Below are 26,827 nucleotides of genomic sequence, written 5' to 3' on the forward strand. Positions count from 1 at the left end.
GGAATTTTGGGCAAACCTTTTCTGAAGGAGAACAAAATTATCATCGACGTAGAGCGCGAGGTAATCACTTACCCGGAGGATACTACAACAACCATACCGTCACGAAGCGAAGTGATAATTCCAATACGAGTATCAGCCGAACTTGAAGCCAAATCGTGTAATATTTTAATACACGCTCAAAACATTAACGAACATATAATTTGTGGAAATATTTTAAACACAATAAAACAAGGACAATTATTAATAACAATAATAAATCCAACAGAAACTACACAAATAATTAATGTACCGAAATTAAATAAACTATCGCATGATATTTTTGAAACAGTTGACATTAGATATATACAGAGTCATGGGACTCCAAATAATGCGAACAATCGTATTCAATTATTAAAATAAAATCTGAGATGCGACCATATGAATCAAGAGGAAAAAGAATCCATCGTAAGATTATGTACTGAATTTTCGGAAATTTTCTTTTTGGAAGGTGATAAATTATCATGCACAGAATCAATTCAACATGAAATAAAAACACCAAAATCAAACCGACCAATATTTCAGAAATCGCATTGTCTCCCTTGTTCACAAAAAAAAAGAAATCGATAAACAAATTGAACAACTTGAGCAAGATAAAATAATTAGTCCAAATGAAAGTAAAGTCCATGGAATGCACAACTTTTAATAGTTCCAAAAAAGTCGGATGCATCAGGAATACAGAAATATAGAGTTGTGGTTGACTTAGGAAAACTCAATAAGATAACCATTGGAGACGCTTTCCCGATGCCAGATGTATCAACAATACTAGAACAATTAGGAAAAGCTAAATATTTTACATGTTTAGATATGGCCAGTGGATATCATCAAATTCCTTTAAAACCAGAAGATAAGCAAAAAACAGATTTTAGCACCGAGAAAAGATATTTCGAATTTAATAGAATGTGCTTTCGTTTGAAAGGCGCGCCGGCAACTTTCCGGCGTCTTATGAACAGAGTGTTGGCGGGTTTAAATAAAGTGAAATCGTTTGTATACCTAGATGATATAATTGTAATATGAACAACATTAATGGACCACGAACAAAATTTTCGTCAAATATTTGAAAGATTCAAAAAACAAGGACTTCAACTTCAACCAGCAAAATGTGAATTTCTTCGACGATAAATAACCTATTTGAGACATGTTATTACATAAGATGGCGTGAAACATGACCCGAAGGAAATACAATGCATAGTAGATTATCCTACACCAAAAAACGTAAAAGAGCTAAAGTCATTCTTAGGACTTGTAGGATATTACCGAAAATTTATTCAAGATTTTAGTAAAAAAGCAAAACCACTTACTACATTACTAAAACAAAACCAAGAATTTAATTGGTCAGACATCTGTCAAGATTCATTCAATTATTTGAAAAACATATTAACCAATGAACCATTACTGCAGTATCCCAATTTTAATAAACCATTTAACATCACTACAGATGCCAGTAATGTCGCAATAGGAGCCATAATTTCACAAGGCAAAATCAGTGCAGATCTACCAATTGCATATGCGCCCCGCACACTTAATAAAGAGGAAACTAACTATAGCACAACTTAAAAAGAACTGTTAGCTATAATATGGGCAGTGAAACAATTTAGACATTACATATACGGCTCTAAATTCAATATAATAACAGATCACAAGCCACTATCATGGTTGTTCGGAGTCAAAGACCCAGGTCCCGACTAACAAAAGGTGGAGATTGCAATTGGAAGAATATGAGTACAGCATAATTTATAAACCAGGAATTCAAAATACAAATTCAGATGCTCTTAGTAGGATTAACATCACCAAAACAGCACAAGAAAATGAATCTCCTAATGAATACCAAATTTATACCAAAGAAAAAAAAGGGCGCCCGGTACTTAACTTATTATTCATTGCAAAATATACGTGTTTCCGACCCAAAACTGTGATCGTATTATACACGTTGCGTAACCTGTTCCCGCTCCAGCTTTCAACACTTAACGCGAGTCGTTGCCGACAACCGCACAATTCGTAGGATCGGTATCGGCGCATACAGTGGGACCAGTAGTTCAAAAATTTTGCAAAGTTGAACCACATAAAATACTGAGACCATCTCAAACAAGATGGCTATCGTTGGAAATGGTAGTAAACAGATTAATAGAACAGTGGGAGCCACTTAAATTGTTTTTCACTCTCTACAAGTTAGTAAATAATAATCTTGTTTATTAAAATATTCAGAAATTAAATTTTAAATTTTAAATAATTATTTTAAAATGTAAGAAATGAACAACGTTTAATAATGGCCGAGAAAATATTCGACTCATTGCATGACCCTTTGGTTTTACTCAATTTTAAATTTTTGGAATGGGTCCTACCCAAATTCACAACGGTGAATAAATTATTCCAATCAGAAAAATCTGAAATAGCCATACTTCATTCAAAAATGGAAGAAATTTACACAAGTTTTGTTTTATAATTATTTATTGAATGATTGTGTATACAATCATATCTATGAAATATTAATATTAATTAATAATTGTATATAATTTATTATTTTAGAATTATTATACTCGTACATGAAAAGAGTTGATGGCCCGTTTCAAATCTATCCAAATAATCAAAAGTTTTTTTTGTTACCACATTCTCAATACTTGGGATTGGGAGTCTTAAAAATTATAAGCAATCCTTCTTTCAACCTTAGTAAAGAGACTCTTGATTACTTTTATGTAACTTGTAGACAGTTTTTGATTATTTCTTGTCAGCAGATAAAAAAAAAGGTTAAACTATTTAAGTAGAATGTAGATACATTTATGTAATTTTGTATATATTTGTAGGTGATTATATTTAATAAATTATATTTCAGGTATGATTTTAATAATTCTATTTAAAAAAACTTAACATATGTACAACCACATAAAACATTACATTCAGAAAGATTGGTATCTCTAATATCAATATTTAATGATGTCCCTAGAATTATATCTTTTTATAATTCAGAAGAATTGCAAAATATCGATAATCAGTGGAGAAAGTTAGAAAACTTTGAACTTAGTGATACTGTGAAAGCATTAGATGACACAGAAGACTTTTGGGTTTCTTTGTATCAATTACAGTTTGATGGTGAATATCCTTTCAAATGTGTTTCTGAATTTGTTCTAAGAACTCTTAGTTTACCACATTCATCTGCGGACTGTGAACGAGTTATTTCAAAGGTGAATTTAATAAAAACTAAAATGAGAAATAAACTTGGAGTGGAGTCCATGAATGGTCTTCTGCTGTCCAGTCAGTGTATGAAAGAAACATCATGCATTGATTTTAAACCAAGTAAAAAGATGATTGATTCCATGAATATATCCATGTATGAAAAGGAGGATGTTGTTGGCGTTTAGCCTTCTATAATTTTAATAGGGAAGACTATCACGGCTCAGGAGATAGGCAATTTAATATGGCCTATTGATGCTGTTGAGTTACTTAAATGTTATTACTAATAAAAAACTTGTGTTGATTAACTATGAAATTTTATTGTACAATATAATTAAAGAACATAGATTTATAACATAATATAAAAAATGTATCACCTATGTGGCAGAAAAATACAAATAATAATATACACAATATGCCTAGCGGTTAATGCAAAATATATGCCAACTGGCAGAATACTTATAACAATACAATGCAGCCTATATGGCTGAATAATACAAATAATAAATATACAGTATGCCAATTACAATTATAAAGAATAATAATACTAATAATAATATAGTTAATAAATTAACCTTTTAAGGCCCGTCGGCCATTATAATAAATATACAAACTCACTGGTGATAGGTCAAGTAGCTGATTTCATCCACGCGACCGTGCCAGGGACGTAAAATAATAAATATAAGGTAATACAAGAGCGCCGCAATTAGCGGGGGTGCTAGGGGTGCATGGCACCCCCAAAAGAGCCCTATCATCGTATTTAGGGGCCCTTTTCAGACATAAAAGTTTTTAGATTAAAAACTCATATTAACTTTTATTCCAATTTATAACACATGATGAAAATTGAAATTTTTCGATATCATTGTGTAGTTACGTCCAGCATCTAATATTATGTTTTTATAGTATTGATTATACTTATGAAGATAATATTTTATACTATGAATTTTTAACTACCTATGACTTGTACTTAATATTTTAATATTAATATTTAATATTTTTGTATCGTTAGTTTCAATATTGTGTTAAATAATAGTTTTCGACTCCATGCTATTATCAATGATGTTATCTGATAAACAATTGGGGAAAATAATTGGATTAGTGCTATTTTTAGACTAGTTCAGTGTGTGATGACTAATAACTGATAAATGACAATATTTTAGTTAGTGAATACATATTTTGTCTTTCATTTTTGATTTCACTTAAACAATAAACATATAAAATGTCTCTAAAATATGTTCGTCCTAGTGGTGCTCCATTTCTAAAATGATAATTTGTATTTGTATAAATATATATTTTAGATTCTGAGCGGAGCGATGAATGTATTAATTTTACCAATTGTTTTTTTTTTGTGTGTCTGTCATTACGTTTTGGGGCAGTAAAAGTGCTTCAATTTTTGACTTCAGTACCTCGTTCGATCAGAAAGTGAATCTAATTGGTACTTGGGGGGGGGGGGGGGGGTCAAAAGTAAAAATTCAAATTCTGTTTTGGTTTTGATGTAACTCTAAAAAAAATTACCATAGACAATGAAATTTTCACCGAATGTTTATATAAGTATATTCTATCCACCATGGAATTTTAAAAAATGTTCGACTTAAGTTGAACTATTCATAGGCACATGCAATTTTCGATCATTATTAGATTTTTTTCAAATTAATACTGATAAAAATGTATTTTTTGGGTAGAAGATCTTGAAAATTTAAAACAAGGTTTTAAATATATTGTTACAATAGCAGTTGAAAAATAAAAGAAATTCGTATCACAATTTCTTTTTATAAGCATTCAAAGTTTGAATTTTGACAAAATACGTAAAAATCACGAAAATTCGCAAATTATTTTAAGATAGAAATTCATAAAAAAAATTCTTTTTAAATCTAAGATTTAAAAATTTAACAAGATTCTTTACAAGTTTTCAATCTTTATCACCAAAAAATTTTCCACCGGAACTTCAAATTAAATTTTTATGAGCATTTAAAATTCAAATTTTTACAACATTTGATTTTCACTGAATTTAGCCATTTTCTTATTTTGGTATAACTCTAAAGCAAATGACTAGATACTTGAAATTTTCACTGAATGTTTATATAGGCATTTTATATATTTTATATAATTTTCAAAATATTTAGATTTGTTTTGAGCTGTTTACTGACATTTTAATTTTTCAACTTTTTTGGTTTTTTTTTTCTATAAATATCGATAAAAATGTATTTGTTGGATAGAAAAGCTTGAAAATTTAATACAAGGCGCCTTTCATATTTTTACAATAGCAAGTGAAAAATAAAAGAAATATATATTGGCACCATTTTTTTTTACAAGGATTCAAAGTTTGAATTTTGTCAGCATACGTAAAAATCACGAAAATTCGCAAATTATTTTAAGCTAGAAATTCATGAAAAATTTTCTTTTTAAATCTAAGATTTGAAAATTTTTAATAATCTATAATACATATATCCTAGACAGATAAAGCGTCTTCGCTCAGAATCGTTTTTCGTATACAATGTTATAATATCATTAGATTCAAATTTAATTCCATTCATTACAGTAACCCACTCGGCACTCGTAACCCCTACTATACAGCAGAGCGACATCCACGACTTACCGGCTTTTTTTATATTTAATTTAATTAATTTATTATAATATATTTGTACCCATTTCTATTTCCTATTGCAGTTAGTGAATAATATAATTAACATTTTATTCATTCAAATTTGTAGTAGAATACTATAATAGGAATGCTATTTTAATAAACAGTATTAAGGTACATACCTAATGTAATGTTTTATTTGTACTTACAAATTAAAAAATATCAATCGAGATGAAAACACATATGATTTTAGGTTTACATTTCGACTGGAGGCCTATGCATAAATTATTTGATCTGTTTTTGTAAGCAAAATTATTTAAAATCAAGTGATAAAAATTGTTTTGCTTTTTTGTACTTGGTAGTTGGTATGCACTATGAATAGGCATTATCAGGAAAGCCAAAATAAAAATGTTTAGCCCCCTAAGATGGGAAACGAAGTGTCTTTATTATTTTTGGGTTTTTTTTGTTACCAGAGGGTTTAAACCTACCCTTAATTGCGCTTTTGGTGCTGTTACTGCTATTCAATTTTTTAAGACAAAAGTTTGAAATAGGGGGCCCCAAAATTTGATTCGCACCTGGGCCCTTTTATCTCTAGTTGCAGCACTGAATACAACCCGCACACGTGCGACTACTTGATCCTATCACAACGCAGACAACTTAGAACCAAACATACACATGACGCCTGCAGTAGCATAAAATGTGACAACGGGAAAATTGAGAAGATGCCAATAACAAATACGAATGAGCGATACAACCTATTAAGAGGAAATAATTAAATACGAGAAACTAAATTGTCTTTTGAACGATACTCACTAGAGATATGATGATGGGTAAAACAAAAACGTGGTTCATAGCAGGAACAAGACAAGAAGATGACCATTTGACACCTTGGACTTTATATAATACGACAAATACGAGAACGGAGAACATGACAATGCAAAGTCAGAAAAGGAAAAAAACGACAAAAAACGGCGATTTATACGAATGAGACTTAAAATACGAAGAATGCCAGTGTCGTCAACACTGGGAACACAACAATATTAGGTGACAAAACCATTGAATGATAAAATTTATCACACATACACTGGGTGGTCAGCACACGACACCAGACACCATCGTCGACCGCGCTGCAGCGATGTGTGATAAGAACAAATATAATAATATAAACGATAAAATTATAGAATTGCCATTTCGGCGCTAACAGATGTTAATATAGAGAATGGACCGGACAGAGATGAAAATAATGAAGAAAATAATATGAGTTTGTTTTTAGTGTAAGTCATATACAATTTAAAAAATAAATAAGCTAATGATATTGTAAAAAAGGTAAAAGTATATCCTATTGTTTTATTTTTATAACAATGTTCACATAATATAAGTGTTTTTAAGTTGTTAAGTGTTTTTATAATTAAATAACATATTTAGTTTATTAGTTATAGGTCTTAACTATTGAATATTTCGTTAATAAAAATAATAATGTATTTTAAAGAAATTACCAAAGATGAGAATCATCAAAGATTTAGATGAGGAGTTTCCTACATTAAAAAAAAATGATTTTGCATTAGGGTATATGGACCATAATCAACAACATAGTTTGAAGCGTTACGGGTACAAAACAATCTGTTTTGATGGTACACATGGTACAAATCCTAATGACTTCATTTTACACACAATTCTGGTAACAGATGTTGACTGTGAAGGCTATCCAGTTGCTTTCTTGTTGTCTAATAGAAATGATGAAGTAGTTGTTAGTGTTTTACTTGAAAAAATAAAAGTTCGAATTGGTATTGTGTCGCCCAAAACCATAATGTCGGATATGCAGATGACATATTTTAATAGCTGGGTAAAAATTATGGGTCCTGTGAAACAAAAGCTCTTTTGTACATGGCACGTACATGAAGCATGGCGGAAAAATTTTTCGAAAATAAATAATAAAGAAAAACGTGTAACTGTTCGTAAAATACTTTATGACTTATCAACAGAATTGGATGAAGAGGAATTTAAGAACAAACTATATACTTTCCTTTCAAATAATGATGAAGACTTACAAAATTTCTTGGACTATTTTCTTAAATATTATGGCCAAAATCCTCAATATTGGGCTTACTGTTACAGGCAATATGCTGGATGTAATACCAACATGAATTTAGAAAGTTTTCATTGAGTATTGAAAGAAAAGATTATTTGCAGATTGAAAGTTAAAAAGTGTCTACAACTGTTTGTGTTATTTGGAAAAATATTTAACCATGAAGGATAATGATATACAAAAGAAACAAATATGAACTAAACGTACAAATAAATTGAAAGTTCTTCGAATAAACCATAAAAAGATCGAAATTGAACCAAAATGTTCTATTAAACCTCTCAGCTTCAATTCCTGGCATATAAAATCATTTACAGATGAAAAAATATACACTGTACTTAAAACTGAACTTAAAGAGTGTTCTATGTATGCAGATGAGTTTACTTGTTCACTTCCTTGTACAATATGTAAAACATGTTTTCATAATTACATTTGTAGCTGCCCTGATCACAGTATAAGAAATAACATGTGTAAACATATTCATGCGGTTTATATGTACAATCTCAATAATGAACAAAACATACATATAGATGAGGATAAAGGTAAAAATAATACTGAGATCGCAGAAGACCAACAGCCAATAGAAAATATGTACCAAAATCAAGTAGAACACTTGGAGAGTGCTCGCCAAACACACCAGGATGATGGTAAGAGTAAATGTGTAAAAAAATAATATTAAACATGCTTAAAGTTCCATATAAAAAATATCCATAAACATTTATTTTTATTTGCAGATATTTTATTGGACCATTTGAGGAACAAGATATTAAAAGAAATTGAACAGTCTTTGCAAAATGTAAAAACAAAAGACCAACCCCAGCAGATCAATAGAAAATTAATTGCACCAATACACGCATTTGTTTCTGCTTCCAATGTTGAAACTGTTCCTCTTACAAAAAACAGATCGGAAAGAGGAAAAATGGCATTACAAAAAAGGATTTTTGATAAAAACAATTTTTGACTTACTACCTATTACATTTAGATTTTTTTATTTTAATATTGAATATGATGCAGTACAGTAAATTTATTTTACTTACTTTTAATTTCATTTGATTAATTTTTACAATTTTACATTTACATTTTTTAAATATGGGGTGTAATGATAGATCGCTTCCACGTAGTACACCCTGGGCAACGTCAATGACCTATGACTAGTTAATTTGACGGCAAAAGATCTATCAAACGACAAACTGTGTATTAATATAATATGTTATATTATGTATTAATAATTTACAACTATATTGTGTTTAAATAAAATATATTATGTTATATGTATTCATAATTTAGAACTAGAATATTGTGTTTCTATAAAATCCAAAATACCTATCTTATCAAATAATCTTATCAAAATATACTGATAATAAATAGTACGTGATAACTCAGATGGATAAAATAATTTGGCTCCACACAAATTTTCCGCCACCGGAATTGAGGCATTAGTTGGCACGTAGATAGTACCGGCTCCGTGCAAACAATTCGTGCGTTAGTAGACAGCGTGTCGCAGATCAGCGCAGTTACCGCCGCGTGCGTAAAACGCTTGGGTCTAAAAATGTCGCGGTGGACTGCACCGATAAACGGGTTGTCGGGGACAACAGTCGCTGAAGTTCAAGGTCAGGTTGAGAGCATAGTGCAGCCGCGTTTTGCGTCGGATCCAATTCTGCCGGTGAAGGCATGGGTGTTGCCAACCATTACAACCGATTTACCTCAAAAGTCATTATCAGTAGATATCAAAAATCGATATTCTAATCTCGCGCTTGCGGATCCGTCTTTTCATTTGACGTCGCCGATCGACCTGCTGTTAGGAGGGGACGTGTACGGTTCTATCATGGACGGGCGGAAAGTGTCAATCGACAGCACATTACCTACTGCTTTTAGTTCGGTGTTCGACTGGATCCTTATCGGCCCGGTCCCCGATCGCGCAAATTGTAACTATCAGTCGTTGCTGGTGTCAATGACTGCGTCGATAGAGGGAATAATGGAGCGCTTTTGGCATGTCGAAGAGCCCGAGGACGCGCCCGTTACGTTTACCGAGGAGGGGTGTTGCGAACAGATATTTCGCGATGAAGCTATGCGTTTGACATCAGGTCGTTTCGCGGTTCCGTTACCGTTCCGCTCGCCAACAGAGACATTTGTTGGGTCTCGAGAAGTAGCTACGCGGCGTTTTGACGCTATCGAGCGTAAACTGTCCGCAAATCCAGTAGTAAGATCGTTATATGTTAAATTTATGTCTGAATATATCGCATTAGGACACATGTCAGTGGCGACCTCTCCCGGACGATATATAATCCATATAATCCCTCACCATGCTGTTTACCGTCCGGAAGTCGACCCGAATAAAATTCGAGTAGTATTCGATGCGTCCGCGCGGTGCTCTCGCGGACCGTCATTGAATGAGTGTTTGTGGCCCGGGCCAAAATTACAACTAGATATTGTGGATGTCCTAACTCGTTTCCGCGTTCACAAATATACATTTACGACGGACATCTGTAAGATATACCGTCAAATTTTAGTTTTGCCGGAATATCGGAAGTTCCAACATATGTTGTGGCGCGCGTCGCCGCATGACGAATTACGTGAATATGAATTGCACACCGTAACGTACGGTGTGAATTGTGCCCCGTATCTCGCCTTACGCGTTCTGCATGCCATCGCGTCGACGGATTGCGAAGGTTTCGATTCTGTACGTCACGCGCTCGAGTATCAGGCATATGTCGACGATGTTTGTGACGGTAGTCAGAAAAAAAAGCCACGCGAAAAATAATCCACAGAATAAAAAGCCATGGGAAAAATAAACCACGGAAAAAAAAGTCAAATTAAAATAATTAAATAATATATTAAAATTAAAGTACTAAATTAGGTATTATTTAAAACTTTTTTACACATTATTGGTCATATTGTATACATAATATATATATATATGTATAAAATTATTAATACACAGGTTATAATATGTTAATTTATTTAAAAATTTTAACACAGTTGGTCATACTGTGATGAAAGAAAATGCTATATATTGAATAAAAATAACTTGATATTTTGTGGATATTATCTTGAAATCAATTGATTTATGTCTTTTACCCTAGATAATGTATGTACTTGGTACAGGGTGATTCTTTTTTAAATGTACATTGCAGTATGATTGTATGAACTTCATTCATTGCTGTTTAGACTCTAATTGTGAATGTAACAGCTCCTTTTGCCATTCAACAGATGTTAGATGAACTAAAATCCGTTAAATTTTTAACAATTATGGTGGACACATCAAACCATAAAAATTTAAAACTGGTTCCAATTCTGATTCGGTATTTTAACCCCCAAGAAGGGGTAAAAATTAAAGTGTTAGAATTTATGAATTTAAAAGGAGAAACATCAAATATTTTATCAGATTACATACTGAATGTTTAAAAAAAATATAATTTATTAAATAATGTTGTTGCATTTTCGGGTGACAACTGCAATACAAATTTTGGTGGCGTCTCGAGAAAAGGCACAAATAACGTTTTTGCAATTCTAAATGAAAAATTAAAAAGAAATATTTCCGGTATTGGCTGTGCTGCTCATATTCTGCACAATGCTATGCATAGTAGTGCTGATATTTTGCCAACTGACATTGAACTCATAATTAATAAAATATTTCAGTATTTTCATATTTATACAGTTCGTATAGAAAAATTGAAGGATTTTTGCAATTTTGTTAGTATTGAGTACAAAAATATTTTAGGATCTGTAAAAACGCGTTGGTTATCTCTACAGCCAGCTGTTTCTAGAATAATAGATTTATATCCTGCATTGAAATCATATTTTATGTCACAAGAAAAGTGTCCTACTACAGTTTTAAGAACTTTTTTTAATGATCCTATATCCATGGCATGGTTATATTTTGTACAAAGTCAGTTGAAGGCGGTATGTGATACAATAAAAAGGATAGAAGGTGATCAGGCTGTCATATAGTATCCCAAGTAACACCGAATATTCATCTAATAGTAGATCATCCTTATTTTTCGTATATTATTGTAATATTACATTTTAACTGGATATAATTATTCATTGAATAATCTATATAAGCATCTTTCTATTCATAATAATTTATTCATAATAAATGAATATTTTATAAAGAATATTGATTCTATAATATTATATACATAATTATGTTTTCATAATTTAATTTAGAACATTCAATGAATAACCTCGAATGAACATTTATAAGAAATGTCCTGTCATGAATGTTCTAAGCATAAAGAGATACGGTGGATATTATGAATATTCATTCTATAATATTATATACATAATTATATTTTCATAATTTTATTTAGAACATTCAATGAATAACCTAAAATGAACATTTCTAAGGAATGATATGTCCTGTTATATGAATGTTATGCAGAAAATATATTATATATAATATATATAAATATAAAGATATAAAGTTGATATCATGAATATTCATTTTATAAGACGATAATATTATATACGTTTAAGTTATAATGATTTTTTCAAAATTTGATTATGAACATCCTATGAATAATCTGAAATGAAGATAGAAACAACTTACTGATAAAATAAACGTCCTGGAATTCCCCATGCGTTAATATCTATAATAATATGTATAATTATATGTGCACTATTGCGTAATGCGTATACATGGTGGTGTGTGTGTGTATCAATGTCATAACCACTCATCACTTTTAACTTTTTAAGTTTTATTAGCACTATTTATTATTATATATGCATGGTGCGCGACGTTTAGCGATTTTGTTATTTTCAAGTTGTATACAACATTTTGTATTAAATATACTTGTCATGTGTTAATTTCAATTGGCATTCGAAAGTTGTTTAATTTGTTGTTTATTTGAATCTATTGGTATCATAACCACTCATCACTTAACTTTTTAAATTTTATTTGCACAATTTATAATTATTATATGATGGTGCGCGACGTTTAGCGATTTTGTTATTTCCATATTTTCAAGTTGTATACAATATTTTGTATTTTAATATATAGTAAGTCATGCTCGAAGTCATGTGTTAATTTCAATTGGCATTCAAAAGTCGTTTAATTAATTGTTTATTTGAATCTATTGATATTCGTCAACGTGAAATACCTAGGTATAGGTATTCCTAATACTGGTAAGTTTTTATTTTTAATATTTTAGATCTATGCGACTATACCTATTTATTATACTGCAGTAATCATAAAAATATAAAATAGTATTTTGCTTTGGTTTACAACTATATTTATTAATTGACTTACTAAAAAAAAAATATCATGTTATGTTTTGTATAATCTCTACTAGGTATGTTATTGTTTTAGTCAAAATTACATAGTGAACATTAATAACAATATATTAACTTTATATTTTAATATGTTGTCTGTAAAAATTAATTATAAGTATATAATAGGTATAGTCCCATTATAAGTTACATTTAATAGTAGATACGGTTTGCACCTTATACACTTAACATATTTTATCTGACTCATAATCCATGGTTTTAATAAGTTTTTATTAAAATACTAAATAGTTATATACTCGTATCAATAAGTGACTTCAAATTATATTTATATTTAAATTTTGGTTAGTAACTACTTTATAAGATCAGAAACATGCACATGTGATATAAAATTAGATGTCTAACACAAATTGTGTAATTTTATAATTTATCATAGATTTGTATTTCTAACTTCTTTTTATCTCATTATATAGATATACAGTATAAAGTCTTTCTATCTTATCTACATAGACTTTATCCTCGTAGACTGGCCCTAAGAATTCAAATTCAGTAACATAGGTAGGTATTTTATTAGCATTTTTTTGGTAGCATTAAAATGGATTACAATAAAAAGATACGTTTGACATCAAAATCTCAATTTAATAAAAATGTGAGGCATGAACTTCAAAATTTGGATAATTTGAGAAAGAATAATGCAACATCAACAGTTACTTTCAAGAATCCTAGTTCAGTTGTCCAGTGTGAGCCTAATTCTGCTACTGAAATATCAAATGCGTTATGCAATAATAATGTCACAAGTATACCTTGTCCACAATTATATGAAACAGAAAATGATTCTTTAATATTACCAACAATTTCATCTGTTCAAACCTCCAGTTTACTCTCAAGTTTACCTGACAATGTTGTAAATAAGGACAGCAGTGAGTTAGAGAACTCAACAATTATTTCTATTCCTGATCAATTACGAGCATGGGCAATTAAGAATAAAATTACTCATGTTGCTTTGGGTGAACTTCTATTAATTCAAAGACAAATACCTAGCTTACAAAATTTACCCAAATGCCCAAGGTCATTTTTAAATACACAAAGAAAAACTGTTTTGAGAGACATAAATCCAGGAAAATACTACCATTTTGGTTTAGAAAATGGTATTATCAGTATGCTTGAAAAAATTGATTTGTCCAATATGAGTGTTATTAACGTTGGAATTAATATTGATGGTTTACCCCTAAGTGACTCATCATTAAGTCAAGTTTATCCAATTTTATGTTTGATAACTAATACCAATAACTTATTATTTTCTTCAAATATTTTTTGTGTAGGCATCTACCATGGCTACGATAAACCATCTGATTTTAATAACTTTTTAGAAGAGTTTGTTAATGAAGCTGTTAATTTAACATTAAATGGTATACATATAGGCACTAGACATTTTAATTTTAAAATTGTCATGTTATTGTTTGATGCTGTTGCTAAAGCAAGTGTTTTAAAAATCAAAGGACATAGTGGGTACTCGTCATGTTCCAAATGTACTCAAGAAGGAGAATACCTGGATCATGTTATTTTCCCTGATATTGATTTTATTAAAAGAACTGATGAAGATTTTTTAAATCAATCAGATCCAGAACACCATACTGGTCATACTATCCTTCAGCGAATTCCTAATTTAGGTTTAGTTACTGAAGTCCCACTAGATTATATGCACTTAATATGTCTAGGAGTGGTTAAGAAATTGCTAGTTAACACTTGGTGTTTTGGGCGCCCCCCTCATAAATTACCATCAAGGATTGTGGGGATCATATCTGATTCGTTGTTACAATTAGTTAAATATATTCCTCTCGAATTCGCAAGAAAACCAAGACCAATTAAAGAGGCTAAACGGTATAAAGCCACAGAATTTAGACAATTCCTGTTGTATACTGGTATAATTGTTTTAAAAAACAATTTAAATGAACAGAAATATGATCATTTCTTAACATTACATGCTGCAATCCGTATATTGTTGTCTGATACCTTATTGCCAACTATGACTGACTATGCTGAAGAGTTACTAAGGCATTTTGTTGTTTCTTCTAAATTAATTTATGGTCCTCAAATTTTATCTCACAATTTTCATAATTTACTACATTTGACTGACGATGCCAGAAAGTACGGAAATTTAAACTTATTTAGTAATTTTTCTTCTGAAAATTACCTACAGAAAATAAAAAAACTTTTAAGAGCACACAACAATGTTTTATCACAAATAGTACGACGGTTTTCAGAAGAAAGATCTTTACTACAGATATCACCTACAGTTAAAATTCAGCCTAATAGTTTTAAATTAGAAAAAATATATAATAATGGCATTTTAATTAATGATACTACTGACCCTCAGTACAAACAAGTAACTTTTTCTAACTTTAAACTTTGTTTAAAATTGCAAGATTCGTGTTGCAAACTAAAATGTGGCACTATTATTGAAATTAAAAACTTTGCCTATTGCCGGACATCGAATGAAGTGGTTATTATTGGTTTGAAATATAATAATATATCTGACTTTTACACAAAACCTTGTTCTTCATCAATATTTGGAATTCATGTTGTTAATGAGTTAAGCAAAAGTTATTCACAATGGCCATTATCAGATGTCTATCAAAAATTAATACGTTTGCCCTATGACAGAAGTTTTGTAGTTATACCATTACTACATATTGAAAATTGATATTATTTAAAATCTTATTTAATTTTCTCTTTCACATTTTTAGTTTTTACTTAACAATTTTATTTGTAAATATACCTATTGAACTGTTCAATATCTGTTCGATAATTATCATACTATATTTTATTTATTTTCATTACTATATTATTATGCAAGCTGTCTACAAATATGTGTTTAGTTATTTAATACATTATAAAAGCATTCACTTTATATATATATATATATATATATATATATATTATATAATATAAATTTTATATTGATTATAGATCATGTCTGCAGTTTGTGGGTGGTATGTCGTTAAATTTATTCATGAAAAAAATACTATCGAAGTTATTCCAAATAATTGGATGATAAATTTTGATACATGTCTATGGCCTTCACATATTGGCTTAATAAAGACGCAAGCAGCAATTAAAAATAGATTAACTCCAAATAATGATTGGTCTTCATATGCCATTAAAGTGATTTGTACAAGAATGTTTTCAAATTATAATGAAGTCTCTAAATTTGCTAACAAAACTCTTGCAGAAACTTCTTCAGAATCTGACACACCAAAATTCTCAACTATTTTCAAAAATCGTAAACGTACAAATGCAAACAATAACAATGTATTGAATAAAAAACATACACTGCAGGGTAATGATGAAAGTAGTGATGAAGAACAGCCTACATCTTATGATGTACCACCATATCCAAAATGTCCAAGTATGTTTTATATTGATATCTGAATGTAATGTTCTCCTAAACAATGTTTTTATTCTATTATCTGTTTATTTCATTTAGGTTTAGAAACAATCGTAGAAGAAAAAAACAACACAGATGAAATTAATTATTGTGATGAAGATGAAATTACTAATAATATATTACTAATTGATGATGACTATAATGTTTTTGAAGAAGGATTAAATAAGTCTGATTTACAACAATCCTTAGGTAAGTTTTGTGCTTTATATAATAATTTATACATTAAAATTCATTTTAAAATACACCTATTAATTATTATACATATTATATACCTATAATGGTTTGAAAGTAAATTAATTATTACATATTTTGGTTAAATCATATCAAAGGACACTGAATATTTTAAACTTTAAATTAACTACCTATGTATAAATTATTATACTTTTATTTAATTCATAACTAATTAAATAATTAAATGATATTCATTTATTTATGGTTTACAGAAAACAACTCTGCAGATTTGGAAAAATCTTCTAACTTACTTCTCGAATTACCGGCTGAAGTAAACAAAGAAGCTGCTCTAATCAATTCATCATTATCAACTACAAATAACTGTAGTGATTCAGGTACAAACAAAACATATAATTTATTTAAAAAAATTTAATACAAAGTTTTTGGACTTACGTATGAGAAATGTATATTTAGTTTAATTTCAATATAGGTAAAATACCTTTATTATCATATTATCAAGCTGATTAATAGTTTACTATTAATAAATAATGCTCATTTTATACAATTCTAGTTTTTAACAATCACTTGGATTTTTAATATTTTTCATTGTTCTATAGAATATTTATACATGTCTTACTTTTTCATTTCAAAATATGTTTATATTTCATAGTTTATTTTCCTAAGAAAATAACCACTATAATTGTCCTAATAATAAATTGTTCAGGAGACATTTGTTGATATTAATATATATTTATTATATAATTTATTAAATAGGTATAATAATACCTAACTTATATTTAACTATATATTATTGATATTAAAAAATTTTTTAATAATATTAAATCCTAACAGAATTCCAAAGGCAAGTCATGAGACAGCTTGTTACTCTGAATGCCAGATCTGAGGAACATACAAAGTATCTCAATGTCATAATGGTTATGGTTAACGACCTCAAAGATAAGTTGAAACCTCTAGATGAAACATCAATAAATGGCCGCCCTGAAGTAGAAAATGTTTTTTCTAAATTTCCTGTATCTGATGAGAATTCACTAAATGAAATAACTAACGACTTGAATAATAATTCTTCACTCTATGATCAAATTGTAAGTTATGTTAATACATGACATATATATATATTTGTTATACTTGTAAATCTTAATATTACAATATATTAAGTATCATATCAAATATGTCTTTAAAATATGATTCATTAAATGTTTAGGTTAAAACTTTAGCATTGATTGGAGGATCATCTTTCAAAGAGTCGGTCAGGCGCATCTTAAGAAAATTGATAACTGATAATTATGCTAAATCATTTAGTTATACTGGGCATAAGAACAATAAACTACCATTTAACAAAACTATTTTGGCATCATTACTCACAAGTAAATATGATCTTTTTAAATATAAATAACAAATTTATTATTTATTTACTTATTTTCAAAATACATAATTCAATTTAATCTGTCATTTTATTGATTGCTACTCAGCCCTTAAAATATCCAAATGTTCATTCCACACAAATAGTCTTATTAAAATCAAATTAATCTAAATAAGAAATCAATGCTATAAAAACTAGCACCAATTATATTTCTTCAGCCAATAACACATAATATAAATTAAATAATAATATGTATAAATATATTATTTCATTACTGTGAACAAAATTAAATTATTATTAATTAATTTATATATTAATTTACTCAAATTAATAGTACAACATTAATAACTACAATTTCAATAATATGTTTATAAGAATTAGTTGAAGTTACTATAAAAAACCATATATAGCATGAATTATTAATTAAAATATAAATTTACAGTCAATTTCTTTAATGTTAATACCATACATCAATAAATGATTTTTAGATTGAATCCAAATTGCATTTTTTTTTAAATTAAAAAAAAATAGAACCTATTTAACAAACTTGAAGGTTCAATAAAATAAAATTGTGATATAGTAATTTAAACACACTAATAAAAAAAATATAAAAATATATGTATATATATTATATATCTCTATATAATCTAAAATCAATTAATATATTCACAACCAATGGATATGAGTTTTATTATTAATAGAATATGATATTCATCATCAAGTAGTATTTTGGTAATCATGTATAGGAATAATTATGAGTTATTCATATATTATTTAATTTTAAATACCCAAAGAATATTCTATAAATAATTCAAATTACTATATGAATATTCCTATAAGACTATTTATAGTTGATTCAATGAGACCGAATATTCATGGACTATCTATAGTAGACTCATTTTGCAATTTTTTCCTAATATATGCATATTCATAGAAGATCTTTATGTGAATGAAGAATATTCTTTACATATTGCATATATTCTTAGTGAATATTCTATTAATATTTTATTAACATCCACGTGTTACTTGGGATGCGGTCTACCGGTGAATTTACGAGTATAGTATGCGGTCTACCGGCGATTTACGAGTATAGTATGCGGTCTACCGCGAATAAATAAATTAAAAATATCATAATATTATAGTATAATTATTGTAGTAGTAATGTCTAGTAAAAAATTAATAATTAAAAATTTGTTGGTCAAAAAAATTGTTGTCAATGAATAAATATATTATAATATATAAATAAATATAATATAATACGTTATACAAAAACTTCCGCCATATCTCTTAAAAATGCATTAAATAAATCTGATTTATTTATTCCTCGCCACCATGTTTCCATGAGATACCTGCAATAATATGTATAATATAATATTGCATTAAATTTATTAAACATAACTTATAATAATTTTACCTTGGAAAGAGATCAGGACTTGTACCACACATATTTTTAACTACTTTTAAGCGTAATGGTCTCCATAAACTTTCGATCCTCTGAGTGTGAACTTGTGTTAGTGGATCAACAAAATTTTCGCTGTGGTTAACTGTATTATGCGTAAAACCATATTGGGCGATCCCATTATACGCTGGCCATCCATCAGAGTGTATAATAGAACCCAATACACCTCTCTTTTAATAATATCCTGCAGAGTTTGCTTGTCTCGCTTTTCGACAACAAAATATCGTGCCTCACTATCGTCGCATAATCCAAACACCCAAGGACCATCCATTCGTCTACCATAATTTCTTTTTCCATTTTCAAGAGGGTCGTCATTTTCGTCTTCGATGTTTTCACTCGGCAAATCTGCAAGTCGATATCGACCTGTAACAACATAATGATGATTTATAATATTTTATAATATTAATATTCAATCTAAAATTGTATTTTATTATGTATTCAATTATATAATTATAAAATACCTTTATGATTTTTTCTGGATCCTCTTAACAAACATTCGTCGACTTGTATGATGACATCAGGTCCTCCAAATTTATTACGTTTTTCGAACATTTTTAGTGGTATATCCCGACACAAATTCATCCAATCACATACGGTGTTGGACGATCTTCCAGTTAAGGACATGATTGTTTTATTGGATAAACCTTGAGTCCAGTAGAACACTAGTTCTAACTGTTGACTGAGGCTTAGTCCACTATTTAGACGACCATTGTTGTCAATATAAGTCCAAAAAGCATTATCTTTCCTATATAATAGTATAATTATTATTAATAAAATAATTTTCTCACCTTAAGCTTTGTGTTGTTTGACATCCCTTTCTCTTACAACGTAAAACTCTCCTTTCCTTACCTCTCTCCTTACGTAGGTATAAATTCATAGCACTTCCACACTTAATACATTCGGCATTTTCATTATTTGCCACAAGTTTTTTGCTAATTAAAATATTTGTGGTTGATTCGTCACTACTAATTATTGAATAAAAATCTTTTGCCAACATATTGGGTGTATAAAATATAATATGGTGTCGCGCAATAATTGACATACTGAGCTATTGAGCCAATACTTTTACAAAATATTGAAGTATTGTTATCTGTGTATAATGTAATTAAGATAAAGTATATCTAAAAGATAGAAAAAGATTAAAGTGTATCTATTAAAAATAAAACCGGTAAAAACCGCAGGTAGACCGCATCCTACAGCGGCTGGTAGAACGCATTTGCCGGTAGACCGCATACTATATGACAGCCAGGTGATCATATATCAGCAGGCGAGGTGTATGAAGAAATTGATGTGTTATGTGGTAAATTTAAAAATCGGAAAAATCAACATTTTTTTACATCAGAGCTAGCTCAACTTATTTCAGATCTTGAAAAAAAGTTTATTGAGATAACTGATGAGTTTTATGACACGTTTTTATTGTACGTGGAAAAATGGAGATATCACTTTGAACCACTAAAAGTTTTTCGTTGGATTCAAGTACTAGATTTTCCAATTTGGAGTGACATTCAAGAAAGTTTTAAATATATTATTAAGAAGGACGCATGTAAAAGCCCGGAAAATAATTGTACGTACCGTAGGATTCCGGAATGTAAATATTCGGACCGTAATATCACGGACCGTAAGAATCCGGAAAGTGGTAAACCGTATATTTCCGGACCGTAAAAATCCGGAAAATAAAAATGTACGGACTGTTTTATCACGGACCGTAAAAATCCGGAAAGTATAAATGTACGAACCGTTATATCACGGACCGTAAAGATCCGGAAAATATAAATACGCGGGGGCCCGCGTAAAAATCAGGATAATAATTACTGGGACCCGTACTATTCTGGACAGAATTTATATAGGAATAACTTTGATGAATGAATGATAAGTCGTGGGAAGTATCATTTAAATGAATTATATAAATTGGGATACAAAATTGTTGGGATTAATATTGGGAAGGAACTGTACTTTCCAGGACAGATTTTCTCAGGAAATTACTATTACAGAATGGTATTAATCGGGAAAATATAATCAAAAAACAGCTGCTGTACATTATCAGTATATTAAATACTGATAGCACATAATATAAATCATATTTACTAAAAACTAATAAACAATAATAGTTATTAATTGTTAAATAATAATTATTAACTAAGTGGCAAATATGCAACAAATATAAATATGTTTACCACTTTACATTGAAAATCTCATCATAATACAAATTGTACTATAATTTGTCACTGTAATACAAAAAAAAATCCTACCAACTTAATTTAATTAACTTAATTAATCATATACTTTCATAATTAGAGTGAGAGGAACTGCACAAATTGGACAGTTATTTTGGATTCCAGCCAAACATTCTTCACTTCCACATACAACTTTATGTCCGCAAGGCACTATAACATGTGTACTTGCTTGGTTACAAATTATGCAAGTTTGGTGGTTTGGTTGCAATGGTTCATTATGATTGTATTGTGCATAATATGATAAATGCTGTCTGTCTTCCTCCCTTTCTGCAGCTATTATTTCCACATATTCTGTTTCAATTGGGTCCATATCTTCTGGAATCGCATAGTCATTTTCATTGTCTATAATACAATACATTTCTTGAATATAAGTTTTATGTTTTAAAATAGTATATTAAAACTATACCTAACAAAACAAGTGGTTCTTGTTTCTGCTGGCCTGATACGTGACTCAACCTTTCTGAACCATCTGAATCTAAAAAAATTAAAGTTTAATAAAATTATGTTATGTAATATTACATATTTACTAAATTCAGTTATATAAATAAAATAAGACTATTTAATTTTGTATTGTACCATTGCTATAAATTGAAATATTATTAAAATCAACTACAAAAATCTCATCTCCCGTTGCATCACTGTCCACCATGTTATTAGGGATATGTTCATTTGTCACATTATTATCCATGCTTGTTGAATTATTCAATTGATGAATGGGTATAGCATCATGGTCATTGTCATCATTTTCCGATGTAACTTCTATACATATTTTATAATATATTATTTACAATACCAATAAGTAATAAACAAGGTTAGTTTCCTTCATTGTTCTCAAATTTGTTGAATTAAATATACCTCCTAACACATTTATCTGCCAATTAAGCTCTTCTCTTAAGTATCTTTCAGTTGTGTGACAGCACTGGAAAAGGAACTCATTCACTTTTAAAATACCTAGGTATAATTGAGATGAAGCAATTCTAATACGTTGTGAATTCGCTATGTATTTAACTTTTATTGGCCGAGTTACTGAACGCCCTTGTTCCAATTGATCAATTATAATGTGTGATTTTTTACTTAATTCATTTAAATGTGCTATAAACAAAACAGAAATTACTTAATAAATATTAGGTAACATATTTCATAAAAGTATGCAAACTTAGATTCTTATTAGTAAAGTAGTAAATATTTTAATGTTAAAATCAGGGGCGTCGTTTCAGTTTTTTTTCTGGGTGTGCAAACTTTTAGGCAGGCCAATTTTGACATTTCACCAGGCCATCAAAAAAAAATAAACTTATTTATATAAATGTAGGAAACCTATGCAAACCTATGTAAATATTCTTTCCTTCCCTTTTATAATTCTAATTGAAACTCATAACGACTAATGCAACTTTTAAATAGCTATCAATTCAAAGAATTAAAAGCTTATAAGCAATTAAAGCAACCAGCTAATTTCACTATTATTTGGGAAAAAAAGGCAAATAAGGTACCTATAATGAATATAAAAACTTAAAAAATATATATATTTTATTTATATTACCTATATATGAAAACATAATGTATCAGTTAATTATGACGGCGCTTGGAGTATTAATGGTGGGCAAATTGTTAAAATTTTTTAAGTTAGTGGTGCCATTGCACACCTTGGCCCCCTCAAATGATGCCCCTGGTTAAAATAGACGAATAAAACAATTAATAGAGGTATTATTAATATAATTCAGGTTGCACTAATTAAATTCTAAACATTTCATGGAGTAAATTATATTATTTTACAAAAACTTCATAATTAAAAATTGGAATTTAGTCATGCTTACTCAAAAATGTCCAAAGGTTTGGATGCATCACTTGAAATTTATCTTTTAGACGTCCATGAAACGATTCAATATTATTATTGGTACGCCTTGCTATTCCGTGTACTGAAAACAAATACTCACCTCCATTTTGATTATTTAACCAATACCTAAAACAAAACAACATCAATTTAATTTAAGATATAAAATTTATCTATTAACATATTATTATACACATAGGTGGCACACCTTGAAAAATAACTAAAAAATGGTGCCATATCCATGAATATGTTCTTATCCCTGGCATATTGGCGAATTACTGTATACCCTTCATCAATTTTATTTGTAGGCAATAATGCCAATGCACAAAACATCTGCACACAAAATTGTGCATTCAAATTAGATTTAACAAAGTGCGTTAATCCTCTTGTTCTGATATTTTTGACTAGTGCCTGAAATAACAAGTGAAAATAAACAATATTGTTTAAGATATACCATACAAACAAAATAAAAATAATCTAATTAAGAAGTTTAACATTTGGCAATGAATTATTTATAGATTATTTATTCAATTTTTTTTTTCCATTTATCCATTAAATGCCAGTAATAAATATGGAAAAAAAAATTGTAATTATGAATATACAAGGTGATTTTTTTATCATTGTCACTTATTGTTTCAAAAAGTATTAATGTTTAAGAAATTATTTTTTTACATAGTTTCAAGTTGTTAAAAAACAACATTTTTATTAAAAAATTATATTTTTAAGTTTTTTACTTTTTTGAATGACAACATGTAATTTTAATTTAATTTTCAAAAACAAAATATTTTTCTGAGCATTTCAATAAATAAATAAATTATGACTACATGTTTAAATTATCATTAAAATACCTGTACATAATGGAAAAAACAAGAATGCTGATCTGCATCTGGATAAACAGATTTAAAAGCATTCAGCAACCCAGATTCAAAATCAGTCATTATATTTGCTGGCATTATAAACGGAAATAACTCTTTGCATTTGCTTAATAATATAGTATATGCCTCTTCAGTTTTTGATTCCATCAAAGCATAAACAATCGGTATGGACTAATAAAATATTAGAAATTATTAATGTATACTTACTAAAAAATGGTTAGCTTTAATTAACAAAACTCACGTGGTTTTGGTATATTAAATGCATAATAAAAAGTTGACGGCTTGGTGGAGTTGAAGGCACAACTTTAAAAGTTGCATCAGCATGCAACTCATTACTACCAAGAATAACAATTTTTCTAATGAGTGTACTACATGCAAAAATGATTGAACATTTCCCTTGTGTATCTGTAACCTTATCTTGAAAGAAGGGCTGTTGACAGCACATATAACGTTGCACATTGAAATCTAGGAAGTTTGCTAATTCACTCAATGATGACGGTAAAACTGGCATAGTTGTTCTCCTAGCTTTTCTCATCGAGATCTCAGCCACTGGCCAGGGGTATAGGGTTGCAGCAGCTGCATTTCTAATAAAATTTATTTTAAATATGTATTATTATTTAAAAGTTTAATCTTAATTTATATAATTTTACAATTTTAGATCAATATTTTAATTTGTTTATTTTATGTCTTTTCTTTATATAAGGGGTGCAAATAAATATAAATAGTATGAGAACAAATGCAATTTAGCTCCCAATCAAAAAAAGCCGGTCAAACTTTTATTTTGGAAGTTATAGTAAAAAAAATCGCGTTTTTGAATTTAAAATACCAAAAATTTAAGTTTTTAGAATTTTTTTTTTTTAGAAATGTTTGTACCTATTTATATGTTCGACATTTTAGTGAAATCAGAATTTGCCTATCGTACTTACTTTTTATGTTATTGTTAATAAACCACATAAAACTGAATTATAAAGTTATTTCAAACATTTGCATATTCGTCGCCGCGCCAAAATTACGTATGGTTGACAAGGGCGACCCGAGGTACGTTACAAAGTAATATAAAAAAAACCCTGATGTGGGGGCATGGGTAAATTAATAGAACGATTACAATGTCTCCATACATATCCGTTCAAACAATATGCTCTCAAACATAATTTAAGAATTTAAGATAATGCCCGTGATCACATTTTAATATATTGTTTTTGGCAATTAATGTCCAAGACTGCAATTTTTCAATCACTACTATAGAAACATCCCCTTGACGTTTTGACGTTTTCGCCCAAAAAGCTCGTAAATTTCAATAAAATCGAGAGGCATGTTATTATAGGCATAGTACACAAGACACAAGTTCGCAACTATTAGGAAAATTCTGATTCCACAAAAATTTTGAACATGTAAATACAAACATTTAATTTTAAATTCAAAAACACGATTTTTGAATAAGTTTTTTTACCATAACTCCAAAAATAAGTTTGACCGGCTTTTTTTGAAAGTACCATCAAATTAGGCATGAAATAACACACACTTTGAAAAAAAAAAATTCCAAAAAACGCTTGCAGGGAGCTTAATTGCATTTATGCCAAAAATATAACTAATAAATAATATTTAAATTCATGTTTACCTAATCATTTCTTCATCATATATGGTCCGGAGTCTTGTTGTCTCGTTTTTAGAACGGTCTTTCAGTATTTGCCTGAATGCTTTTTTCAAAATTTCGTGATTGTGGTCATCAGGGTCATGCGTATGTTTCTCCAACTCAACAATTGTCCCATTCGCTAACATTTTAGCAGAGCCTTTGTTATATTTGGTTTTGCAGATCAAATATCTGATTAATATTAAAATATAAAATCATAAAAATTGAATACAATAATAAGATGATTTTATTTAAACTTACCGAACACTCTTGTTTTTATGGATGCCTCCATTATTTTTATATACAAAACCGTTTTTATTCATATTTTATTAATTTCAAACAAAATTAATCGAAAAGCTTGATCTAAAAGTCTTCATACGTTGAATAAAATATAAATACTAAACTCATATAATATATTAGCAGTTACAGTTACGGTTAGGTTAGTACTTATTTAGACATATTAGGACTGAATAATATTCTTTATTGAATAGTTTATTGATCCATTATCGATATCGTCTATTCAGCAGCAATTATTGGAAAACACAATTTAAAAATATAACCTATAGTTGATTTTTCGCGATCAGGCACACGGTCTTTTGGACCGTATATTAAGAGAACGCTATACCCGCATGTGTTGTCTCCGTCTTACAAATGTAAAACATTGCAAAAACTTATTTGCGCGAGAGAAAAATAATAATTTCTGG

At 29.1% G+C, this 26,827-nt stretch overlaps 4 protein-coding genes and 1 pseudogene across 5 annotated transcripts; 3 read left to right on the forward strand and 2 right to left on the reverse strand.

The window, feature by feature from the left end:
* Window positions 1–8,232: 8,232 nt before the first annotated feature.
* LOC149062609 (uncharacterized) lies at window positions 8,233–8,829 on the forward strand. The gene is made up of 2 exons (XM_089219656.1): window positions 8,233–8,515; window positions 8,603–8,829. Exons 1-2 carry the CDS (start codon window positions 8,233–8,235, stop codon window positions 8,827–8,829), a joined length of 510 nt encoding a protein of 169 aa, XP_089075782.1.
* Window positions 8,830–9,417: 588 nt separating this feature from the next.
* Window positions 9,418–11,819, forward strand: LOC149062610 (uncharacterized). Its single transcript, XM_089215371.1, has 2 exons — window positions 9,418–10,597; window positions 11,527–11,819. The coding sequence occupies exons 1-2, from the start codon at window positions 9,418–9,420 to the stop codon at window positions 11,817–11,819; spliced, it is 1,473 nt and encodes a 490-aa protein (XP_089071497.1).
* A 4,458-nt stretch (window positions 11,820–16,277) lies between these two features.
* On the forward strand, window positions 16,278–19,159 carry LOC149062611 (uncharacterized). The gene is made up of 6 exons (XM_089215372.1): window positions 16,278–16,506; window positions 16,585–16,734; window positions 16,989–17,111; window positions 17,569–17,819; window positions 17,939–18,101; window positions 19,032–19,159. Exons 1-6 carry the CDS (start codon window positions 16,278–16,280, stop codon window positions 19,157–19,159), a joined length of 1,044 nt encoding a protein of 347 aa, XP_089071498.1.
* A 199-nt stretch (window positions 19,160–19,358) lies between these two features.
* Window positions 19,359–20,553, reverse strand: LOC149062612 (uncharacterized; annotated as a pseudogene).
* Window positions 20,554–21,625: 1,072 nt separating this feature from the next.
* On the reverse strand, window positions 21,626–26,280 carry LOC149062613 (uncharacterized). Of its 2 annotated transcripts, none has more exons than XM_089217873.1 (9): window positions 26,112–26,280; window positions 24,735–25,077; window positions 24,473–24,664; window positions 23,827–24,029; window positions 23,602–23,747; window positions 22,646–22,882; window positions 22,367–22,549; window positions 22,197–22,265; window positions 21,626–22,132 (listed from the first exon to the last, which is right to left on the reverse strand). In XM_089217873.1, exons 1-9 carry the CDS (start codon window positions 26,270–26,272, stop codon window positions 21,828–21,830), a joined length of 1,839 nt encoding a protein of 612 aa, XP_089073999.1. In that variant the 5' UTR covers window positions 26,273–26,280; the 3' UTR covers window positions 21,626–21,827. The 2 variants fall into 2 exon arrangements, with proteins under 2 accessions (XP_089073999.1, XP_089073998.1); XM_089217872.1 differs by having other exon boundaries at window positions 21,628–22,132; window positions 24,467–24,664.
* Between the last annotated feature and the right edge of the window lie 547 nt (window positions 26,281–26,827).

Source organism: Diuraphis noxia, unplaced genomic scaffold (assembly GCF_037042655.1).
Source record: "Diuraphis noxia isolate RWA-SAM2 unplaced genomic scaffold, SU_Dnox_SAM2 contig0001, whole genome shotgun sequence".
Classification (NCBI taxonomy): Eukaryota; Metazoa; Arthropoda; class Insecta; order Hemiptera; family Aphididae; genus Diuraphis; species Diuraphis noxia.

What these genes read in the sequence shown, in the direction of transcription:
- LOC149062609 (XM_089219656.1), top strand. Translation starts at nt 8,233, where the DNA reads ATGTATGCAGATGAGTTTACTTGTTCACTTCCTTGTACAATATGTAAA. An exon ending in CCAAACACACCAGGATGATG is followed by an intron (nt 8,516 to 8,602) that starts GTAAGAGTAAAT and finishes TTTTATTTGCAG; the next exon opens with ATATTTTATTGGACCATTTG.
- LOC149062610 (XM_089215371.1), top strand. Translation starts at nt 9,418, where the DNA reads ATGTCGCGGTGGACTGCACCGATAAACGGGTTGTCGGGGACAACAGTC. An exon ending in TGTCGACGATGTTTGTGACG is followed by an intron (nt 10,598 to 11,526) that starts GTAGTCAGAAAA and finishes ATATTTATACAG; the next exon opens with TTCGTATAGAAAAATTGAAG.
- LOC149062613 (XM_089217872.1), bottom strand. Translation starts at nt 26,272, where the DNA reads ATGTTAGCGAATGGGACAATTGTTGAGTTGGAGAAACATACGCATGAC. An exon ending in TATGATGAAGAAATGATTAG is followed by an intron (nt 25,078 to 26,111) that starts GTAAACATGAAT and finishes AAATTTTATTAG; the next exon opens with AAATGCAGCTGCTGCAACCC. An exon ending in GCAGATAAATGTGTTAGGAG is followed by an intron (nt 22,550 to 22,645) that starts GTATATTTAATT and finishes AAATATGTATAG; the next exon opens with AAGTTACATCGGAAAATGAT.
- LOC149062611 (XM_089215372.1), top strand. Translation starts at nt 16,278, where the DNA reads ATGTTTTCAAATTATAATGAAGTCTCTAAATTTGCTAACAAAACTCTT. An exon ending in AAATAACTGTAGTGATTCAG is followed by an intron (nt 17,112 to 17,568) that starts GTACAAACAAAA and finishes AAATCCTAACAG; the next exon opens with AATTCCAAAGGCAAGTCATG. An exon ending in TTTGGCATCATTACTCACAA is followed by an intron (nt 18,102 to 19,031) that starts GTAAATATGATC and finishes GCATATTCATAG; the next exon opens with AAGATCTTTATGTGAATGAA.